Source organism: Saccostrea cucullata, unplaced genomic scaffold, assembly GCF_032062105.1.
Source record: "Saccostrea cucullata isolate Sc308-1 unplaced genomic scaffold, CSIRO_AGI_Scuc_v1 ctg1130, whole genome shotgun sequence".
In the NCBI taxonomy this organism is placed as follows: Eukaryota; Metazoa; Mollusca; class Bivalvia; order Ostreida; family Ostreidae; genus Saccostrea; species Saccostrea cuccullata.
The window spans coordinates 110,978-131,099 of NW_026937409.1; the positions used below are offsets into that span (position 1 = coordinate 110,978).

The 20,122-nt window shown below is 33.4% G+C and overlaps 2 protein-coding genes across 3 annotated transcripts; both read right to left on the reverse strand.

Annotated features, from left to right (window-relative positions):
• Positions 1-6,254: 6,254 nt before the first annotated feature.
• LOC134248167 (uncharacterized) lies at positions 6,255-7,916 on the reverse strand. Its single transcript, XM_062730593.1, has one exon. The coding sequence runs from the start codon at positions 7,914-7,916 to the stop codon at positions 6,255-6,257; it is 1,662 nt and encodes a 553-aa protein (XP_062586577.1).
• Positions 7,917-13,731: 5,815 nt separating this feature from the next.
• Positions 13,732-15,962, reverse strand: LOC134248155 (uncharacterized). Of its 2 annotated transcripts, none has more exons than XM_062730566.1 (2): positions 15,867-15,962; positions 13,732-15,755 (listed from the first exon to the last, which is right to left on the reverse strand). In XM_062730566.1, the coding sequence occupies exon 2, from the start codon at positions 14,874-14,876 to the stop codon at positions 14,181-14,183; it is 696 nt and encodes a 231-aa protein (XP_062586550.1). In that variant the 5' UTR covers positions 14,877-15,755; positions 15,867-15,962; the 3' UTR covers positions 13,732-14,180. Both variants share the same exon structure in this region, with proteins under 2 accessions (XP_062586550.1, XP_062586551.1).
• Between the last annotated feature and the right edge of the window lie 4,160 nt (positions 15,963-20,122).

Here is a 20,122-nt window from a genome sequence, read left to right on the forward strand (position 1 = left end):
ATGAGTATGTAACGCTACACACGTGTAACTGAATCAGTATACAACTATACATTGAATGTATCCTATAATAAGTTAATAACGTTAATTTTGTTATCTGGCTTTATCTCTGAGTGCTTTACCTATACATTTTTAGTTGGACCAACTTTGGCCCACTATGTCAAATGTGTACTGCATAAATCATGTAAATATGTGTTTATTAATTTATTGATTAAATGTTGTTGTACTAATGGTAAAAAAAATTACATTTCCTTAACAGACACTAGTTAATTAGGTACATATCTCTATATTTTTATGCCAATGTATAAGGCTAACACAGCTGGTCAAACGTTGGCCCAACGTTTATATCAAGCTAGTGTTAAATACTATACCCAACGATTTTCTCTTTCTCTCCCTGTATCATGCACACACATATATCAAAAATATTGTGTAATTTTGATATTAAATAAATCTTCATGGGTTTCATTGGATATCATTAACGTATTATATATCATATTGGGAGGAAAATACATATGCATGCATATCTTGGCTATATGCACGAATTTATATTGTTGTAAATTAAAAAAAACTGTTTCCCTTGTGAAAGCCAAAAAGTAATACTGCATACAAAGGTATCAATTTAAGAATTTTAAAAGAAATTCTTGGCTGTGGATCGAGAACATTGTAGAAGACACATTAAGTGTAAAGCAAATGTAGCATTGTAGCTGTGTGTGCTTTTCCACTCTTGAAAAGATGTCACTCCCAGGAGGGCAATAAATTAAGTTTTTGAGTTAAATAGAGGTCAGCCTTCCTCGCGCGCAAGATGTAGAGAACAAAGACAAAGGACTGAATTTTGTTTGAGGATAGACGCAGTTAAAGCAAAATGTAAGTATTTCTGATTTTTTTTATGTGCATGAGTATTTTAAAAGGAAATTTTCTATCAATGATAGTAACACAGTGGAACAGATTTTGATCTACAATGTAGCAAATTCGATCTGTACATGTATGCATATTCTTTTCTCATTATAAGTGATTTTGGGTTTAAATTTTTGTATGTGGGATAAATCTAAACCCTTGTCCTTTAAAATAGAAATGAGTAAAATATATACACTGTATATATAATAATTAACTCATTAAAATGCGCAACGCTCCATTTTCGCACATGCATGGGGGAACGTGGGGAGGGGGCGATCCTTGTTGATAGAGACACGTGTATATAAGTATAATCTTTGTAAGTGATATCATTATTATGTAAATCTATTTCCTTGTCTACAAGCTTTGAATTATGGTGCTATAAATACTATAATATTAGTTCCCTTAGACCAGTATTCTACTTTCAATAAGGTCTCAGACAAAAAAGTCCTTAAAAATTGTGCAGCGATCTCGGGTCTTTCCGATACTAACCGGAAGCGTCAAAGTATGTGTGATTCCCAAATACATTTATAATTTTTTTATTTCTGTGTCTGATACATTTTTTTTATTTTGTAAATAATTTTGTAAATAATCATATGACATTAAACCGACCCATTATAAACAGTACGGATAAAAATAGTGGAAGTATTTAATGAAGAGCTATGGTAATATCATTAAGCATTAAAATCACATGGTACTTTTTAGGTAAGAAAACTTGGAACGATTAGAGGGGACATTACAAAACAAATTTAAAGTGTACGGAGAATTATGAGTTCCATGATAGACATCGGTGTTGCAAAGAAAATGAACTGGCTAGGGAGGGATGATAAGAGAGCATTTTCCTTTTTCTCATTGAAAGATGTGTTGCTGTGTGAGTATTTTTTTTTTTTTTTTACATATCTTTAAAATATTATTTTATACTCCCAAGATATACTATCTTGGTTTGTTTGTTTGTATGTGTGTGGATCGACAACTTACAAATTTAATTAAACATGAAAAATATGTCTAATTGTCAAAGATCAGACATGTGTCAAGGGTAATGCATCAAAGTCATATTAATTTATTGAACTAAGATTACAATTTTTTCATACTTTTGACATAATGTTTCACAAATATCGTGTCATCAAAATGATTGCTAATAAAGTAAACCAAAAACACATTTGTATTTTAATTTGTACATTAGTTTATCTAAGTTTGTGTAATATAATGATTAGAATATCTTAATCCAACATAAATTGTGTAATTACCTGTAAATACCGAAACAATATTTTTCTATCTTACTTCTAAAGGCAGATCACTCTAGTGACATAAAATTACCCTACAAAATAGATCTCTGTAGTGTGCAGGTTTAAGTAATTAAAAACATTTTTTTCACATAACAAATAAAATCACAGTATCTTATTTTGACAGTAATTGTGAGAAAGAATGGATGTTGCAAAGATACAAAAGACAAAGATATCGAAGATGCTGAAAAGGACTGCATGGTTACGATACTCTTGCGATAGGGATGGGGGTAGGAAGGAGAGGAAACAAAAAACAGCAGCAAAATAGAAGGCGACCAACCGATGAATGGCCTTGAAATGACTTTGAATTTTTTGGTATCTGGTGAATTATCATTATTACCCTATGACTTTAATTAAGTTTTTAATTTTTGATTTAGTGTTTTTAATTCATGTAAATGATTTAATTAGTAAACCGTATCAAATTATCTTATTCTTGTTATTTCTCCCACTTATTGGAAATTTAAAATATGAGTCATTGGTTGAGAACACTGGGTCAACGTAAAACAAACTCTGGGCCAACGTAAAAAGACGCTGAGCAAATGTGAAAATAACACCGGGCCAACATCAGAGAAACAATGGGCCGATGTTAGCTAGAGGAACGCTGGGCCAATGTAAAAGAAACTCTAAGCCAACGTAAAAGACACATTGGGCCAATGTAAAAGACATACTGGGCCAACATAAGTCCAATATTTGAAGTCTAGTACGAGGCCCAACATATATCCATGGTTGGGCCAACATCCATGCAATTGGCGTCTAATGTTGGGCCAACGTAAAGCCAATACGTTGGCCCAACATGAGCCCACTTTGCACTTAAACATTGAACCAACATTGGTATGCAACGTTGGGCCAACAAAATGAATATTGTTGGCATTACATTGGGCCAACATATTGATGCTGACTGGGCTAGCAGTTTTAATCTTGTAGGGTTAATAATATCAATAATAGGGTTTTCCTTCATGTAACAATGAGCATTGAATATATCATAAAATTGTAATCTTCATTGATTATAACTAGGACAATAAAGTACAAAATGGTTTTCATTTTAAATAAAAATTTTCGAAAATGACATATAAACGTTTTTCTTTAGGAATAGGTGGCCTTGAGTATCTCCCCATTTCAATATGTAGTGTATGAGCACTAATTCTTAGTTTTGTTAGGATTGTTCTTTCAGATTTCTTCAATGGTAATTGTAGATAATATAATACAATGTCAGAGGCGTAGTCACAAATTTAAAAGTGAGGGGGCTCAAGTCCAGAAATTCTTTGACAAGCAAAAAAAAAAAAAAAGAAAAAAAAAAAAAAAAAAAAAAAAAAAAAAAAAAAGTTTTTTTTTTTTTTTTTTAAAATTTTTTGTTTTTTTTTTTTGGGGGGGGGGGGGGGGGGGGGGGGGGGGCTCAAGTCGAGAAATTCTTTGACAAGCAAAAAAAAAAAAAAAAAAAAAAATGCCTTAAAAGTGAAAGTTCTCCGTACTCGAAAATCCTATATCGTGGGGGTGTGTGTGTTAGTGGACATCTTTTTTTCAAAGGCAAGTTACTTTCAATTCCAATTTTTTGACCCACATTATACAACTATATTACTTCAATAGAAATGCTTACTCAGTTGTTGAATATAGAAAAAATGACATAAACTGAGGTTTAATATTATTTCAAAATAGCTGTGCTTTTGTTCTTCATTAAAAAGTGGGGGGGGGCTCAGACATACTCTTGCCCCCCCCCCCCCCAGATCTGGGGGCTAGGGCCCCCGCTGCCCCCCCCCCCCCCCGTGACTACGCCTATGAATGTATAAGATAATATGAGAGTCTTATCTGTTTCCTATTTGGATATTTTACTTGAAAAAACGTGAATGGCAATATAACAACCATATACTAGTAAGCTCTATGATGAACGTCATTTGTAAATTTCCCTTATGCAACAATAGCAGGAGTTTATACCTCTCAGTTGATTCGATACACAAGACCATGCTCTACATGTACTCAGTTTCTAATGAATGACAAACAAGTTGATGAAACAAGAATATCAGCAGTCCCCTTTAAAGTCATCCTTTAGTAAGTTCTATGCTCGATAGAATGACATTGTCAGCAAATAAAATTTATCAGTGAATCAAAAGCTGACTGCCGTTTTTCATACTAGTTGTTAGTCCATTATTTACACACTGAACTGACGACGATTTTCCTGATTATGACAACGAGCACACGCCGGTAGTGACAGGTCAGCGTCTAGTGCTCACTCTTCCATGGCATCTGATCCCACCTCTGATGTTTTGGAGGTCCGTGTTTGCTCTGCTCCTATAGTAAATTGATTTATGGACTCTTGATCTTGAATACTGTACGTTCGTTACCCCCATATATCTATAAGCCCTATGGTGACCAATTAAATATGCAAAGATGATGCATATATAAGAATGTAAACTATTAATACTTAAATTAAATGCTGAATATAAAGTGACCTACATCTTCTTGATGTCAGTGACAGGTCTATTCCCAAATAAAAGAACTACCAGTACAGATTACACATGTTGCATGAATCATAATAACTCGATAAATTATCTCTACTAGGTTGTACAAGACCTAAATTTCCATGAGTAAAAAAGTTGGAAGTTTTTTGAGCATTTTTATTACCAAATACTAGTAATTATAAAGCCTACTCGTACTTGGACCAAACTTGCATGCATGAAGTATTATACATTAGGATGCACAATAACCAGATGTACTTTGGCTGAGCTCTCTGACATTCATGTACCTGGATCACAGATCTGCCCTACATTTTCCAGATCACAAAAAGACATATTGAACGAGATGAGTTTTGTAATATTTAATTAACTTTGTCATTCATTAACCAAGTGATTATTCATTTAATATAGTTTATATTGTCTATACAAATACAGAATTTTCTATTTCAGATCATGAAAACGGATAAAAATATATGGCTATATACATGTAATTTTGAGTTACAAGTACCAGTTTCAGCATTTGTAATAGTGAAGAAGCCATTTTTTTTATATGAAAAAATAAAACAAAATAAATGCAAAATATAAACATAATTGATGAATTGGCAGCTTGATTTAAAATAGCATATTTTTCAAGCTTGTATGTTCATGATGTTCGCACTTCACTCCTTTCCAGGATAATGAAAAAGCTTTTTCCCAGTTTCTTGTATATTTTTCAATTTATTATCCATACGATGAAGTTAACACCATACTTAAACTCAAAGGGGAATATGACCAAAACGTTCCAAGCAAATGGTTCTATAAATGCAACACCCTATATAAACAATATAAGCTGTCTTTCATAATTTAGTGAAAAATATACAAGTCTTTTTATGCGCCCGGATCGATAGATCCGAGACGTATATTGTTTTTGTCCTGTCTGTCTGTTTGTTTTTTTTTTGTTTGTTTGTCTGCAAACTTTAATCTTCGTCATAGTTTTTGAACCATGAAAGATAGAGACAATAATTGGTGTGCATACTCCACTAATTGAATTTTTTTCCAATGATACCGAGGTCATTGACCTTGTGTCCTTGACTTGTGACCTACATGCTAAAAATAATCTTTGTCTGCAAACTTTAACCTTCGCCATAACTTTGAAACCTTGAAAGATAGAGACTTTATATTTAGTATGCACACTCCCCTTAATACCCTCTAAAATGACACACAGGTCAATGAACCTGTGATCTTGACTGTGACCTATATGCTAAGAATAGCCTTTTCCTACTTTTGCCATAATTTTTGACACATAAAAGATAGAGACTTCATTGGCATATTCGGTATGCATACTCCACTAATCATGTTCTTTCACATGGCACCAAGGTCAATGACCTTGTGACCTTGCCTGTGACCTATGTTCTTAAATAGGTTTTTTTTCAAACTTTGTTGCCGCCGGGCTCATAGTCTTCATGCCATGATAATGAAGAGCTGTATAAGCACTTCATTGTCACTTCATTGTCACAGCTATGGCTATCAAAGATTGTTAAAGCAAATCTGATCTAAAATTTAGATGCACTCTGTTATCTCTTAAAATTTTGTCTGAAGCATAATGCTGATAAGTTCTATTTCAATAGTTCATCAGCAAACCACCTTTCTTGCAGGTCTACATGTTTAATGAGATCACTTTCAATTTTCCAGAATGCAACCCAACCCAGCATCTTCCCTTACTGTCTACACTTAAACCTCCTGGTGTATCTAATCCACAGTCGTCCACACACTGTAAGAACTGTCCATTCTGATCAAGTATATGTATACAATCATTGTTGTGATCTGTCACAATGATCTGACTCCTGGAATCAGTAGCTATTTGTTCTGGAGAGAAATATTTCTTCCTTTTGGCTTGATCGCCATCATACCTAAATCTGACTGCCCCTGTTGCAGCCATCACAACCACTTTCTTTGCATTTCCATCGGAGGCACAAATGTCCCCGTTTTTATTTTCAGCTAAATATATGATAAAGTTTCCCCTTTGAAAAATAGGATTTCCATCAGAATCATTCTCTATTTCCTGTATAGCTTTCAGCCCAGTATAACGAACTATTTTGTGATCATGAATAGCATTGTCAGTAACCATGTTGACAAGGATATCACCTGAATCGGTGCAGCAAAGCCCCCACGGCTTCCAGCATTCAGGAGCTTTTATCAAAGTTTCTGTCATACCAGCTCTAACAATCATAACACTATTTCTATCAGTGTATATCAGTTCCCCTTGTTGAGTTACCGAGATGTCAGCCGGATCGTTCGTAATTTTGACAGACGCCTTTTCAGACCCACGTATGTCCAAGCGTAAAATGAATTCGCTTCCACAACCAAGCCATGCTTCATCAGATCCGACACAGGCTACTGCATCAAGATATTTGCACTTCGCTGAAGGCTGGATATTAGCAATAATTCTGCCTCTTGAAAACATTGCTGTCGAATGAAACTCAGGAACAGCTTTCGTCAATTTGACGTGTAATGTCTGTGCCAATGTAGCCCTGTGGTCCCCAAATTCTATGCTGAGTTCTTTACCTCGGTCTGTCTTCACTTTTAAGGAAGGTACGGCTACATCATTCAGATTAGGTATAGCTTTATATTCCTGAAGCTTTGATATGTAGTCGACAATTTTGGAGACTGTTTTGGACCTCAGAATTTCTTTGTTTTCTTTTATTGTTTGAAGTTTTCTTTCGTTTCTTCGTTTCAGATCTTGCTCTTGTGTGAAATAGGTTATCATCGCCTTGTCCTTTGTGGACCTAATCAAACTCTTGTGTTTATCAAAAATTCCGTCTACTTCCTCTTGCCAGCACTTTCTATGTTTTTCTAATTCTGTTTCAAGATTTTCAAAATCTACTGTTAATTTTGAAAGATTTGATTTTCGTGCATCACTTCGCTGCCCTTGTAAATTCAGCTGCTCCTGAAGTTCTTCTGATTCTTGCATAATTTTCTTTCTGTTATCATAGTATTTGGCTGGAATTTCATCGATTTCGTGGCCTTTGTGCGAAGTAATGATGCATTTTATGCAAACCAGGACATCACATTGTTGACAGACTGCCTGGAATTTCTGACCTGGGTGTAATTCACATTGCTGGCTGACCATTTTTTCATTTCTTTTTGTATAATGAACAATGTCATGCGAAAGTAGCTTGGCATGTTCATTGATACAGTTCCCACAAAGTTTGACTTGGCAGCTGTTACAAAATTGATTCGCAGGTGTTTTGTCACATTCATCACAAATAACTACTTCCTGAGCCCATGTCTTAAGTGAGGTTATTTTGCCTTTTGACATTGTTTTGATACTGGTATGAGTGGTTATTGTTGAATCTGTTAAAAAAGTTACGGAAAGGAATAGAAAATAACTTCATTTTGTGTATGTGATTGGTAATTTTTAAGCTCATTAAAGCGATAAAATATTGAATTATTATACATTCAAAATATTTCCAAGATAATGACTCACCTTTGAAACTAGGTTATCTCAACATTTTACTTTCGATTTGATATAAATGCGGTTTTTCTATGTCAAATCATGTACACATCATAAAATTGTGCTTGAATCGAATAGATTTAATCACACGCCAAAGATTTTTCAAATGATCAATAAAAGAAACACGTGGTTTATTTTATTACAAAACATCTTATGAATATGAAGAGTTTAAAAGAAGAGGTATTGCCTATATATAATTAGCGTGAAAAACTTGTCATTTTCATCTCGGATACATTTAATCAAAACATTTTTGACTGTAACAATGCGATCGTTTACGAAGAAATAGGTCACATCGTTAAGCTACATTGTGTATTAATCAATATATAGTATTTACTATGTTTATCGGAACATGTTCTTTGTCGATGAATATAAGTTTGCCTAACCATCCGATTTTCACCGAAAAAGAGTAGTTTCTATGCATGCACATGTGCCTCGTATAGACTACGCGTAGTTTTAAAGGTACTTGGACACAGGTTTGAAGTCATTATTTTCTCTATATTATACTTTCATGTAAATTACTTGAATCTGATTCGTCGAGAAACATTTTATAAAAACACTACTCCCCGCCTAATAATGAGCCACGCCCACCTGCGTAGCAACAGTCAACATTGCTTGACGACGGGTGGTATTCCAAAAAATAGCGACTGCGCGGAATTTATGCGCGCACGGTTCTTTGTAATATGTATTTGTATGAAACATTCAGTTTAATATAATAAATATTGCATGTAGTTGAGTGTAACATTGAAATTGTTCACCCCTCGAAAACCATTGTCAACCTCGGCTGCGCCTCGGTTGACAATGGTTTTCTTGGGGTGAAAGTTTTCAATGTTACATTCAACTACATGCAGTATTTATATAATAAAATTTCGACTTATATATTTTAAGGGCATTTCACACAAAAATTAATTAAAAATCTTGTTTCATACAAAAGATTTTAAAATTTCAATTTTTTGGCGGCTTTGATTGACACATCCTTGCAATTTCACAAATTAATTTTATTAATACTCTGAGTAGTATTTCCTTTATTTCTTAAGAAAACCACTGCCGTTAATCACTCAGTCCATAAACGACAGCATATTCTTAATTTTTTCGGTTTGCAAAAGTGCTCATTAAAATTTTAAAGTACAGTTAAGGTTGTGATCAGGCATAAAAATTGCTAGGCAAAACTAACTTTATAGATTCCTTGATCAATTTTTGCTCCACCATGATCAATCATGCATATATTGACTTAAACATCTATTACATATATTAAACCGGAGACAACAGAGCTTAATTCAACGTATGTTGTCTTTAAGTAAGGCAAAGTCCCACTTTTATCTAATAATCTATAAATACCAAATTTATGCAATTTGGATTTGATAGGTCTTGCAGTTAATTGAAAAACCTTCAAACTAGTCCCCATCAAGAAAATGTAATTGAAATCCAGCATCTTTAGCAAGTTTGAGAGTGTTCATCCCATTCTTCAATGCAAATTTGGTTATCGTAAACTTTTATTCGCGTGCGAAAAATATTCGTGAGTTCCATGATCTACTTTCAGTCGGAAATATTAATCGCCACGAACCATTTATTTTGCTTTGTTATTGTAGAAAATGTTCCCGGCCTTGCGGCCGTAAAGTTCTTGGTAATAGACCTGTACCCATAACTAAATCCTGGTCCATTATCTGGAAAATCTATGTCGGATCCATTATTCAAAGTAATTTAATTATTAGTGTAAATTCATGCAAATTTGCTAAACATGGGGCTTAAACATATCACGGGAAAGATACCTGTTCCAAAACCATTAACCTGTTCACTCATTTAGTAGGTCGGATTTAAGCATTCGAAGCAAGTCATAAGTGTGCGTCCTTCGATGTATCATCCAAGCAAGTTTGCTCAACAAAGGGGTGGCTCATAATTACTTTGAAAGGAGACCCGCACCAATAACTATACCGTATTCATTCATCTGTAAAATGTCGGTCCATAGAGCTCACAGTTAATTTAAAAGGAGAGCTGCAACAAAGACATCAATCTGTTTTCTCATCCGAAAAATGTAGGTTAGATTGAGCATCTGACGCAAACCCGGTAATGTGCAGCCTTTGATATATCATCCATGTACGTTTGGTCATCATAAGTCTAAATTTATCAGATCTATGTTAAAGTCGCGTATTAAAAGATTGAGGAACAATATGAAAACCATATATCCTTCTGTGTTCAATAATCTAGAAGTGAAAAAATAATTAGATAGATTACATGATCAGTACGTCCTGGTCACTGCCGACAAAGCAGGTAACTACATTGTCTTCGTTTGTAAGGCTCATTATTTAAATTGTATTGTAGAAGATCTTAAATTTAATCCTACCATTAGTAGTCCTACTTATATTTCCTTTTCTAAGGAAGAAATTCTTCAAAATCATATGTGATCAGTTTTAAATATTAAATTTTCCACAGAGCCAAAATGAATTTGAACTACCCTATATATATTGGATTCCGAAACTTCACAAAAATCCTTACAAACAAAGATACATTGCAGGTTCCAGTAAATGGTCAACCAAGCCTCTTTCGTTACTCCTCACTAAGATATTGACAGTAGTAAAGGAAAAACTTCAAGAGTACTGTGCAACTATAAATTAAAGAAGTGGTGTGAATCAGATATACATGATACTCAAAAATTCCAAAGAACTTTTGAACAATTTGAAATCACAAGATTTTACTAAAAGTAACAGCTTAAAAACTTACGCCTTTTCAACTCTTTACACAACTATTCTCCATGGTAAATTAAATTCAAGGTTTTTTGATATCATTGACAGCTAATTTTTCAATAAAAATGGATCTCGTTAATTTATTTGGTCATTGCTCATTGGTCATTTGCAAAATTATTTTGTTAAAACAAATTCTGATTGCACACACAGGTACTCAAACACTTTCTGTGACCTTCAGCTCGAACATACATATTTAGACGATGTATTGTCAATTAACAATAGTAATTTTCATTCCTACGTCGATACGATATATCCTGGTGAGCTTGAGATAAAAGATACCACAGAGTCTCGCACATCTGTTTCATACTTGGATATTTTACTTGAAAAAGACGTTTATGGTAATCTAACAACCAACTATATGATGAATGTGATGACTTTAACTTTTCTATTGTCAACTTCCCTTACTTATGCAGCATGCTAGCTCTACTTATGAACAATTTCTAAAACGAGGTAAATTATTGACAAGCAAGTTGATGAAACAAGAATATCAGCAGTCTCGTTTAAATTCATCATTTCGTAATTTCTATGGTCGATACAATGACCTTGTCAGGAAATAAAATTTATGATAAAGTCAAATGCTGACTGACGTTTTTTCATTGTAATTGTTAGTCCATTATTTATACACTGAATTGACGATGAATTTTTCCATTATTTCCTGATCATGAAAGGAGCACACTGCGGGTGTGACCGGTAAGCAGGGGATGTTCACTCCTCCAAGGCACCTGATCCCACCTGTGATGTTTCGGAGGTCCGAGTTTGCTCTGCTCATATTTTGTATTGTTTTATGAACTTTGATATTGAATACTGTTCGTTATCTCCATATCCTTTTCATAGTTACTTGGAGATTGGACTTGCACCAAAGAATTTAACCCATTCACTCATCTGTTAAATGTCAGGTCCAGAATCCGACGCAAGCCTGGAAGAGTGCATCGTTTGATTTATCGCCCATGCAAGTTTGATCAACATAGGTTTACTTGGAAATGAAACCTGCACCAAAAATGTTTTAAAACATGCACCGAAATGTTTACCTGCTCCAAAAAGGGAATCCCAACAATTCTATAAAGATGGCCTTTTAAATTATATAATATAACTTTTAGTTTTTTGGAAACCTATTTTAAAATTTGATAATATATGTTAATGTATACTGTTCTATGTATTCCAACAAAGAAATATTGCACATTTATATTATGTTTATTCAGTTTTAAAATGGAAAATAATACTGAAGTAAGCTTTTTCTTTACACATCTAAAGAACGTGCTGTTTTTTTTTCCAGAGAATCTGCCCTGGCTGCCAAGCTGAGTTTTGAGAAACTGAAGGATAAACCCATTTAGACAATACAGAGGTTCAACAGCTCCAAGGACAAGACCAGTGACTCTGAAGTGATCGATTATTTTGACTTTTCAACACAATAAGACATACTGACCTCTATATCGGAAGATGCTGACTTGTCAACACAATAAGTGGTATCGCTCTCTATATCTGAAGATGCTGACTTGTCAACACAATAAGTCATATTATTCTCTCTCTTTGGCACATCTTGTGATGCACATAGAAAATATGCTTTTTATTTTTCAAGATAAAGCGAAAGTTTTTCGAGACTAAGTGAAAGTTTTTGAAACCATTCCCAAGTATAATTTAACTGAAAGTCTTTCACAGACCAAACCTGCATGGATAAAGTATCTATAGATGCCATAATCACACTAGCTTCAGATGCTGGAACTGACCTATAATTTTTTATGAATAAACACTTAAATTGTTTTTTCTAAGTACACGTAACTTTAAGCTTTATGGTAATCAAACATGCATTAATAGTGTATCGAGAATGGAAACTAGTGAATGTTACCTACACCCTCTGGATGAGCAACCAAACTAAGGCTCTTTAAACAGGTCGATTCATCTTGGAATACACACTATGAGATCTACTTGAACCAGACTTGCTTGAATGAAGCATCCTATGATGCACAAATAATATATATGCTTTGGATGCGCCATCTGACAATCATGTGCCTGGATGATCTTATACCTGTATTTTTCAGATCAAAGAAATACATTTTTGAGAATGTCTGCATTTTTCATTTCGATAGATCAGACCTTAAAGGGGCTGGGTGGTTATGGCCTTTTTTTTTTTTTTTTTTTTTTTTTTTTTAGACTATTTTGATCTCCTTCAAAAGAACGGTTCTATAAAAGATACAATAAAATGATAAAATTTTAAAAACAAAATTTATGAAATTTTTCTTTTCCGAATGATAGTTGACAAGTTAAGAAATCATTTCTAAAAAAAATTAAGTTATATCTGGTGGTTGATAAAAAAATAATTTGTTGACCCCCTAGCCTCCTTAACCTTACTTGTAGATGAAATATTTGATTCCATAAAGCCTTTTCCGTTGAAGTTTACAATTCTAACAAGCATTAATTTGTGTACATTAATGAGCAGAAAGTGAGATTCAAACAGGCTTGAATACGCCCGCAATCATCGGTTGCTATGTTAAAAATGCAACTTCCGTTAAAAAAGAGTGCTCGCATTATTAAACGCAACGGTAAAAAATTTATTAAAATTCAAAACATGTAAGCATGACACTTTTTGTTCATTTTAATACCCACCATGACGCGGTTCAAACGCTTTGCATGGTATCGGATGACATTGATGTTATCCACAGCGGTAAATAGGCCTATAGCGTAATTTCACTATAATAGTGATATACCACTATCATAGCGGATTTCCCCCAACCTGCTTATGGTTGGAAATGAAACCTGCAACAAAAACGTTAACATGCACCGAAATGTTTACCTGCTCCAAAAAGGGAATCCCAACAATCATATAAAGATGGCTTTTTAAATTATATATATAATATTATTTTTAGTATTTGGGAGACTAAAACGTTGGATTAGTGTATAATTTTATGATTTCTTGTAGGTCCTGATACTACAGAACTGTACAATAAAACGAAATCTGTGACGTTTTCTGCTTGTGTGTTAACATGCATGCATCAATATTCATCTTCAAGTCGATCAATCTCAATCATTTGAAATATAGCATCAGTCTAAGTAGAAAAAATCAGTCCAATATATTGTAATACTGTGTCATTAACGGTCAATAGATAAAGCAAATGTTATTTGGAAGATCTAAATTAACATTCATTCTATTAATTCACAAAATATTTTGACGATGGCGTATTGTTAAATGAGAAATATTCATTAGTTCATTGGCAAACAATCTTTCTTGCATATTTACATGTTCAAAGAAATCACTTTCAATTTCCCAGAATTCATACCAACCCAGAACCTTCCCTTACTGTCTACACTCAAACCCCCAGGTCTGTCTAATCCACAGTTATCTACACAATGTAAAAAATGTCCATCCTGATCCAATGTGTAAGCAATCATTGTTTTGATCTGTAACAATGATCTGACTCTTGGAATCTGTAGTGATTTGCTCTGGACAAAATTCTTTATTCCTGTTAGCAAGAGAACCATTGTACCGGAATTTGAGTTTTCCTTTCTCGTTCACGACGACCACTTTCTTCGCATTTCCATCAGAGGCACAAATATCCCCATTTCTGTTTTCTGCTATATAAAGTATAAAATTTCCTTCCCGGTAAAAGGCTTTGCCATAAGAATCTTTTTCTATTTCCTGTTTTACTATTTGTCCCTCATAACGTACTATTGTATGATTGTTGTAATCATATGTAGCCATGTTGACTAGGATATCATCTAAATTGGTACAGCATAGTCCCAGTGGCATCCAACCTGTAGGTGCTTTTATCAGCTCTTTCGTCAAACCTAACCTGACAATCATCACTCTGTAATTGATACTGTCACTGTACATTAGTCCACCCCGTTGGTTTACTGAAATATCAACTGCATTCCCTTTGATGGCGACAGATTTCTTTTCACATTCATTAACATCAAAACAAAATATTTTTTTGCTTGTACTAGCAATCCATGCTTCATCAGATCCCATGCAAGAAACTGCGTCAAGATTAAGATCACCCAATGGAGTTTGAATATCAGCAACCACTCTAACCATGCCAAATGAAACTATCGGAGACAAATCTGTGTTGACATTGGTCTGATCAAAAAGTGACTTATGTGTTAATAAAGCTTTGAGTTCGCCAAATTCTATGATAAGTTATTTACCTCGGTTTGTGTTTACTTTTAAGGAGGGAATGTTTAAATCAATGTCTTCAGCTTTACCGTTAGATTTGTATTCCTGAAGTTTTGATTCGTAGTTGACAACCTTAGAGACTGTTTTGGACCTTAAGATAGCTTTATTTTCTTTTATTGTTTCGAGCATTCTCTGGGACTTGCTACAAGATGCATATTTGTGTTCTGTAATGGATTTAACAGCCTTGTTCTTCAAAGACCTAACTGAAACCTGGTAATTATCAAAGATCTTGTCCACTTCCTGATGCCATTGTTTCCTGGGCTCTTCTAATTTTCGTTCAAGATCTTCAAACTTTTCTGTAGTTTTAGAAATATTATCTGAAATACTGCGGTCATCACTTTGCTGTCTTTCTGAATCCAAGTGTTTTTGAAGTTCTTCTGTTTCTAGAATAATTTTCTTCTTGTTGTCATGGTAATCAGAAGGAATTTCTCCTATTCGGTGGCCTTGATGTGAAGTATAACGCATTTCATACAGACCAGGACGTCGCATTGTTGGCAGCAGGCTTCGCATTTCTGGCCAAGGTGTATATCACATTGTTGACTAACCACCTTCACACTTCTGCTTGTAAAAGGAACAATGTCATGCGGAAGTAGTTTATAGGCATCAACATGTTTATTGATGCAGTTTCCACAGAGTTTGACCTGGCAGCTATTACAAAATTGATAGGCAGATTTGTTACAAATGTCACAAGTGATGATTTCTTGGGCCCATGTGCTTGCTGTGGCCATTTTGCTTGCTGACCTTGCGGAAAAAGTTAAAGAACTTCATTGAGAGAATTTTTGTTATATTGATTTTCAGGCTAGAATAAGGTACTTAAAAATTTTATTTTTGAGAGTGTGCAGAATCACTTACCTTTGAAACTATTTTGTTCGAAACACTTCTCCGATATATCAAACTAGTTGACAAGAATTCACCATTCACACTCTCATATATTACTTTCGTTTTGATTTTATTAAAAAAAAAACTAAGACTGGCCTTGTGTGATAGATATATATACAAAGAGACAAGCAATATCAGTCTTATTCAAACTCCCAGTGTTTGTTCAGGACTGGTTAAAAAGTTGAGTAGAGTGGAGTGTTGTTGAGTTATGGAGTGGAGTGTGTGTAGCAGTACAGAAAGTTGAAAAACAAATTACAACCAAACAAATAATTACATTCAGTCTCTCTATTGCAATGTCATTTTAGATTCGTAAAAAGAATAAAACAAATAACAAAATCGATGCAACTAAAAAACATGGGTAATCAGAGATTGCAGAGCTCACCTCAACGAATGTTGTCTTAAACATGTTTAAGTAAGGCAAAGTCACACAATTGACCAACAAAAAGTGCTCATCCGAAAATGCAAAATTTATTCAATTTTAATTTGATACTTTGGAATAGATCTACATAAAAAAAACTTCAACATAGTTAGTTCTTCGTCATGATAACGTAATTAAAAGTTTGAGAGTTTTCATCCCTTGATGCACCATTTGTGCAAGTTTGGTTTATATAAGCCTTATAGTTTCTTGGCAATAGACATGCACCCATAACTTTCACCTTATCGATTATCTGGAAAATGTATGTCGAATTCAGCATCTTAAGCAAGTCCATTAGTGTGCATCCTAAGATGTATCATCCATGCAAGTTGCTCAACATAGGGCTCATAGTTTCTTGGAAATGAAAGCTGCATAAAAAACTAAACTTTTAACTCATCCAGAAAATGTCAGATTTAGCATCCGGAGCCAGCCTGGTAGAATGCATCCTCAGATGTATCATCCATGCAAGTTAAGTCGTTATAGGGCTCATAGTAACTTGAAAATGAAACCTGCACAAAAAACTTTAACCTGTTCACTCAACCGGAAAATGTAGGTCAGATTCAGCATCCGAAGCAAATCTGGTAGTGTGCATCCTTAGATGAATCTTCCATGCAAGTTTGATCAACATAGGTCTTATAGTTACTTAGAAATGAGACCTACACCAAAAACTGCACCAAATATAATAACCTGCTCCAAAAACATTAACCTGCTCATTACTTTGCTGAAATTGCAGCATCTGAAACCTTGACTGGCACAATGAAACACACTAGAAGCATCGTATCTGCATGTCTTATCAATATAGGACATAGAAGTACTTAAAAAGAAAATCGCTCCAAAAACCTTAACCTGGGACGCCGACACCAACGCCAGCGCCGAGGGTATAATATAAGCTCCCCCAACTTTGTTGAGGTGAGCTTAAAACTAGTAACCTTTGAATTAATGTCATACAGAAGATCCCCAATTTTTTTTTTGAATAATCAAGACTAAGTGACATGAAGGCACTTCTATCCCGAACTGACATTCCTCGTCAGAGATCTGAACATCTTAAATAATAATTTATAATAACTGAGTAATTCTTTGTTGTTTTTGAGGATTAACTATTAGAGAGGACAATTAAGAGTTAAATGCATGTAGCTTCATGTTTAATAAATATGAATTTCATCATAATTTAGGAATACAGTGGATTCTGATTTTATCAAAAATCTTGGATTGTAGTAAATTATTTAAAAATATAATTAACGTTTGCAACACATTTATATGATTTTCAGATAATTGAAAGTGCGAAGATATACTAGTATCAATCAAATGCGTCCAAAAAATTCTTAGTTTCAATAATTTCCTGATAAGTTTTTTTTAGTATATTTCCAAGTGAAATGCTATAATGATTATAAAATGAAAAACAACAAATAATGAAATGAAACAGACAAAAAATAATAACTTTCAAATATCATAAAAACGGGGAGCTTTTACTTTAATAGTATTTTTTTTAAAGGATTAAAGCTACATGTACATGTATGTATGAAGTATCTGAGTTAAAAAGAATAATAATAGGAAAATGACTGAATATATACATGATGTTATTTACGTTCAAATTAAAATTTCCATAGATTTTGACTTTGTTAACATTGATTCTATATATAGTTAAATTGACTTAAGCCTGTCTGTTTTATAAAGATGGAGTCGGTAAAAACATCAGATAACATTTCAAATGTTTGTCATCCTTTAAACGTGATCGATCAAAATTGTACAGAAAGCTCTATCTATACATAAAGTAAAACATAAAAGGATATTTTAAATTTTGTTTATCTGAACTTATTGAACTTATAAAAAATATAACATACGAGTATATGGCTTTATTTGGCATTTCAGTGTACTTTAATAATTAAAATGTTTTGATCAGTTCCTAACTGTTTTATATTAAAGCTGTTAACAGCACTTTCTATGTTTGTCTGTTTGGATAGGTTTGCAGTCATATATTTGAGTCTAGATCGGATGTATTCTCTAATAATTTTTTTTCTTACATAATCTTCTATGTCACATTTATAGTTACAGTTTTGTTTCTTGTTTCATTCTTTTACACAAATTCAGAATGACATCATAAAGGAAAGGTTTATTTATATAAGAGGTTTTATAACTTTCTGTACTGTTATCCATGTCTCTACATTACTCTATTCCACTCAATCTTTTACGCCGAGCCATGTCGTCAAGCGACAGACAAATACGCGTCGATTATTTTGCTTTCATTACAAACTGGGTTGTAATATTTGAAATAGTTTAAACTATAATTGCGAAAATCATGCATGTTCTGTGCTGATTATGGTAGCCCGATCATCAAGTTTTGAAAATCAGGCGTTCAATAGTTGAAAGTGTCTCTGAATTCTCAATATATATTAATGTAACTGCGTTTTACCCACTGTAATTCTTTAAAGTTTCTCTTTAATGTTTACCATAATACAATTATTAATAATGGTGATTTCAATTATGAAAATTAGTAAATCTCTAATAATTTAACGAAATGCGAATTAAAACACACAGCATGCATTTTCTAATTGAAAAATGATCAACAATATTATTACATATTAAGATGAACAGTTAAATGTGCTCAAGCTTTGGAAGAAATGCATGATATTCATAGGAATATTCATTTTAGGAAAGTGCCAATTTTTGCTCTTATTATAACATAAAAAACATTATAACGACCTCAGTCTACCAATCAGTTGTACTGTCGTTTCAAAATTCAGTTATTTAAATAATTTCAAAGTGTGATTTCTTAATTATATAAAATTCCATTATTTATGTGAAAAAATACGCTTCATTTTATTATGGTGCACGAAGTTTTGCAAACCCCTATTGTCCCCTTTAGTATTTTAACGAGGCCGAGTCTAATTCGAGTGCTCATGACTTTGCTCAGCTTTTTAATTTCATAGAGTCATACAATTTTCCCAAATATTGATTTTAGTGTAAATTCCACATTATCTTCAATAACTACAATAAAGAAACTCTTTATTTTTATACGATATTCATCTAACATTGACTTCAGTGCCCTTGCTAAATTTGGGGAAAATCTACCGTGATGTTAATAAATCCAAGGTTGTTATCCCGGTTTCCGACGATAATGCGATTGACAAATGATAAAGAAGACTTTTGCTAAAATTTTATTATATATATGATGAGGAATACAATACTGTACATTATACGAAACAAGAAATTCTTCGTCTTGTTTCAAGAAAGGGTATCTTAAAATGTCAAAAATTAACGAAATTTACCTGTTTTATGGATTGCTACAAATTATGACAGATACACTAAAAATTGTGCAAAAAATGAGAAATTCTCAAATTTCTATGTGTTACATTTCAAGAGCATATATTTAATACGTTTTCCTTCATAACATAAAAGTTAAAGAACTCTATTCTGTAATAACCAATATTTGCCTCCCAAATCAAACTTTGACTGAGAAATATTTATGTATGTTCTTAAACAGGGGAATTCATGCTGACTTCAAAGTAGCTGCAGATCTATAGCGTTATTGTTTTTTTATATACTGAAAGGAAAAAGAAACGCACAAGAACATAATATGGGAAATTTTTTTGACTATGTGACCGAAAATTATGAAAATTGGTCAGATGTTTATTTTGGTTACTTTTCACCAAAATCACTAGTCAAAACTACTCAACCATGAAATGTATGGCATCACGTAGGGGAAATGATAAAAAGTAAAAAACCACGTGCACGTTAATGATGATAATTTTGTTATAAAATTTTGAACCACCATACTGTGCATTAGAGTTATAGACATCGTTTTTGCATTTTTGCA